The sequence below is a fragment of the Zea mays genome, chromosome 1 (assembly GCF_902167145.1).
Source record: "Zea mays cultivar B73 chromosome 1, Zm-B73-REFERENCE-NAM-5.0, whole genome shotgun sequence".
Taxonomy (NCBI): Eukaryota; Viridiplantae; Streptophyta; class Magnoliopsida; order Poales; family Poaceae; genus Zea; species Zea mays.
This window is the reverse complement of record NC_050096.1, coordinates 35,145,680-35,148,698: the sequence shown is the minus strand read 5'-3', so window position 1 is coordinate 35,148,698 and position 3,019 is coordinate 35,145,680. Positions and strand designations below refer to the sequence as shown.

Sequence of the window (3,019 nt, the reverse complement as noted above, 5' to 3'; positions counted from 1 at the left end):
CCCGACCAGTTCCAAGATGGTGACAGCACTTGCGCCTACAGTTTCTTGCTCTCTCTTTTTTTTTTCCCTGAGCCTGAAAAGATGTTTAGGCCACGTCCCTCTCCTCCAGTCTCGTCGGTGTAATCTTGCACGGAACAGCATGGGGATCACGGTATTGCAATACCGGGAAATGCGCGTCCCAATAACTAACTGTAATTCACGCTAATTACAGCAAGTTTGTAATTCTAGTCCTTGGACAAGTCGACCAATATCGAGTATGATAAATTAGTGATATAATAATAATACATTTTGGTAGTATTTCTATCGAGATGGAAATGTCCATACAATTTCCTGTAATTCTAGTAAAGTTAAGAATATGTGACTTTGTCCAAACCTAATATTTACATTATCTTTGCGGCTGAGGCAGTAAGAAATTCCAGTTAATGGTCCAAATAAGCCTACAAGTACAAAACATATCCCAACATCAAGAATCAAGGATGGGGGTATTCTGACAAGGGGGATAAGGTATCATTCGCACACACTGTTCATCTACAGTTTAAAACTTCAGTAAACAATGCAGACTGATTGGAGTTGTATCTGCGTACGTAATTGCATGGCAGAAGTTTTCAGGCGTTTCCATTGTATCTCCGACATCTTTAAGCAAAAGCTCTACCGACACTGAAGTCCAAACACCTAATAACGAAACTAGATTGCATAAAGGACAGCAAAAAAAAACTGCATCAAGAAAAAACTAATATATCTCCTAAGCTGAACTGAAGATTAGAATTTTTATATCGGCAACGTTCGTTCCTTTCATATTCCATCCTCCCTTGAAACGATTTCACAGCGGCAAATGCTTCCCGGGAGCAATGCCATATTGATATGCCATGCTGCCGCGTCAAAAATATGCAGCAGGAATTCCAGCCGCCAGCCCAAGCAAGAAGAAAGAGAGGCCTACATGCCCTTAACGCCACGGTCTTACGGCCACCAGCTCAGTCCAGCGCCTACGGCTTCTGCGGCGCCTGCTTGAACGCAACGGTGGGTGCGATCCGGGAGGCTCTGCTGCGGTGCTCGGCGACGAGCTCTGCCGCGAACCAGTCCAGCTTCTCCGCGTTCGTCTGCTCCCCGACTCGCCTCCCCTCGAACAGCACCGACTCCACGTTCCGCTGCTTGAGCATCTCGTCCGCCGCCGCGAGCAGCGCGCGCACGTTGCCTGGGGTCGGGTCGTACTCCCCGTCCGGACCGCACGGCGGCATGCTCTCCCGCTTCGCCTGATCGCGCGTCAAGTTTATTTAGCAGCGTAATAAGACGAGAAACTGAAATGGAATTCAAGAATTTGCTCACCTGGATGCGCAGGTAGTTGGATGCGCGGCATTGGCCGAAGGCGCGCGCCACGGCGTGGTCGACAAGGTCGGCGGCGCCGTCGGCCGCAATACGGGCGATGGGGCGTGCCCACTCCTTGGGACCCCACCGACGCATGCGCCGGAGTTCCGCCTCGCCAGCGGCGCCAGAGCCTCCGCCAGAGCAGCCGCCGATGGAGAGCACGAGGAGGTCCTCGACCCCGCGCACGAACGGGAACTCGTGCTTGTTGTGGAGCACGTGCGTGATGGCGGCGGCCGCCGGGCTGCCCATGGTGGGGCCGCCGTCTACAGCGGCGCAGGACGTGGCGCCGTCCACCGACGCCACCTCGGCGGGCTCGAAGCGTCCGGCCTCGGACCACGCGGCGCGCCCGACCTCGCAGAGGCGGAAGTCGTAGCTCCCGTTCTCCAGTGCGTCGGCGCGCGAGAACACCAGCGGCGCGGACGTCTTGAGGTCGTAGCAAGAGATGAGCACGGGCTTGATGGTGTCCCGCAGGGTGAGCTCCTGGCCGAACGCCGCCTTCATTGCCGCCTCCAGCGCCGCCGTTGGCGCGGCCAGGGGCCGCTTCTTGCCGCGGCAGAAGAGGGACGTGGACGAGGAGGCCGCGGGCCTGCGGAACATGCGCGGCGCGTGGTCCGCGACGAGCCGCCACGTGTCGTCGGCGTGGAACAGCGGCGCGCCGCGCGAGTGCGTGGAGAAGAGCATCGCGGCGAACACGCCGCCGGCGCCGGTGCCCGCCGCGAGGTCGAAGTAGTCGGCGACGCGGGCGTCGGGGTCCCCCGACGCGCGGCGCAGCGCGGCCTCCAGGTGCGCCAGCGCGCGGCCTGGCAGCAGCGCCCGCAGGCCGCCCCCGCCGCCGTCCACGCAGAGCACGCAGACCTTCCCGCGCTGCGCCGCCTTACCCGGCGCCGCCGCGGACGCCTGCGCCGGCAGTTCCGCCGCCGGCTTGGGCAGCCAGAGCTGGTGCGGGTCGGTATAGCCGAACAGGAACTTGCTCTCGAGGATGGAGAATATCTCGTAGCTGAGCTTGTCCGTGTCGGCTCCCCCCGCATCGGCCTCCTCGTGCAGCCTCTCCACCTGCATCTCCTCTGCCTCGTCCATGCCCCCACCCACCGAGAGCGAGAGGCAATACAGTCAACCGCGTTGGAGAATTATACCACTTCCGCCGGGCAGGAAAGCGGGAAGCAGTGGTGCAGAGGACAGAATCCCGCGCGGATTCGCAACGATTGCTGCCGCCACGACCTGCTCGCCTCTCCTTTGTCTCTCGCTCCCTTTTGAGATCACAGCAGCTGGTGGTCGTTTACATGCGACTCACTCGCCTCTAGTGGCCGGCGCCTTTTGATCCTTGCGCGCGCCAGAGCACGCGAGGAAAGGAAGGAGGCGGCGCGGAAAGGTGCGCGGGCGAGGGAGAGTCGGAGAGAGACGAAGATAGGCGAAGGAAGGGATAGATAAAGGGAGGGAGCTTAAAGACGGGGGAGGCGAAGAGAATGCCTGAGCAAAGCGAGCGGGTCGTCGACTCGTCGTCGTCTCCTTTCTCCGTGGTCGTTCGTGTCGTGGTGTGCAGCGCCGTAACCGATGGAGCGCGCGCGGCTGGCCCCGGGAGGCCTGGACACCCGCACCCGGTGCAGGGCGAGCGGACCGTTCCACGGGCGTACGTTTGCCGCCTCGCTATCCATGAGGC

The 3,019-nt window shown here is 60.0% G+C and overlaps 1 protein-coding gene across 1 annotated transcript; it reads right to left on the bottom strand.

The window, feature by feature from the left end:
* Nucleotides 1-743: 743 nt before the first annotated feature.
* On the bottom strand, nt 744-2,746 carry LOC100284065 (patatin-like protein 3). The gene is made up of 2 exons (NM_001156963.2): nt 1,324-2,746; nt 744-1,250 (listed from the first exon to the last, which is right to left on the bottom strand). Exons 1-2 carry the CDS (start codon nt 2,437-2,439, stop codon nt 984-986), a joined length of 1,383 nt encoding a protein of 460 aa, NP_001150435.2. The 5' UTR covers nt 2,440-2,746; the 3' UTR covers nt 744-983.
* Nucleotides 2,747-3,019: the final 273 nt, after the last annotated feature.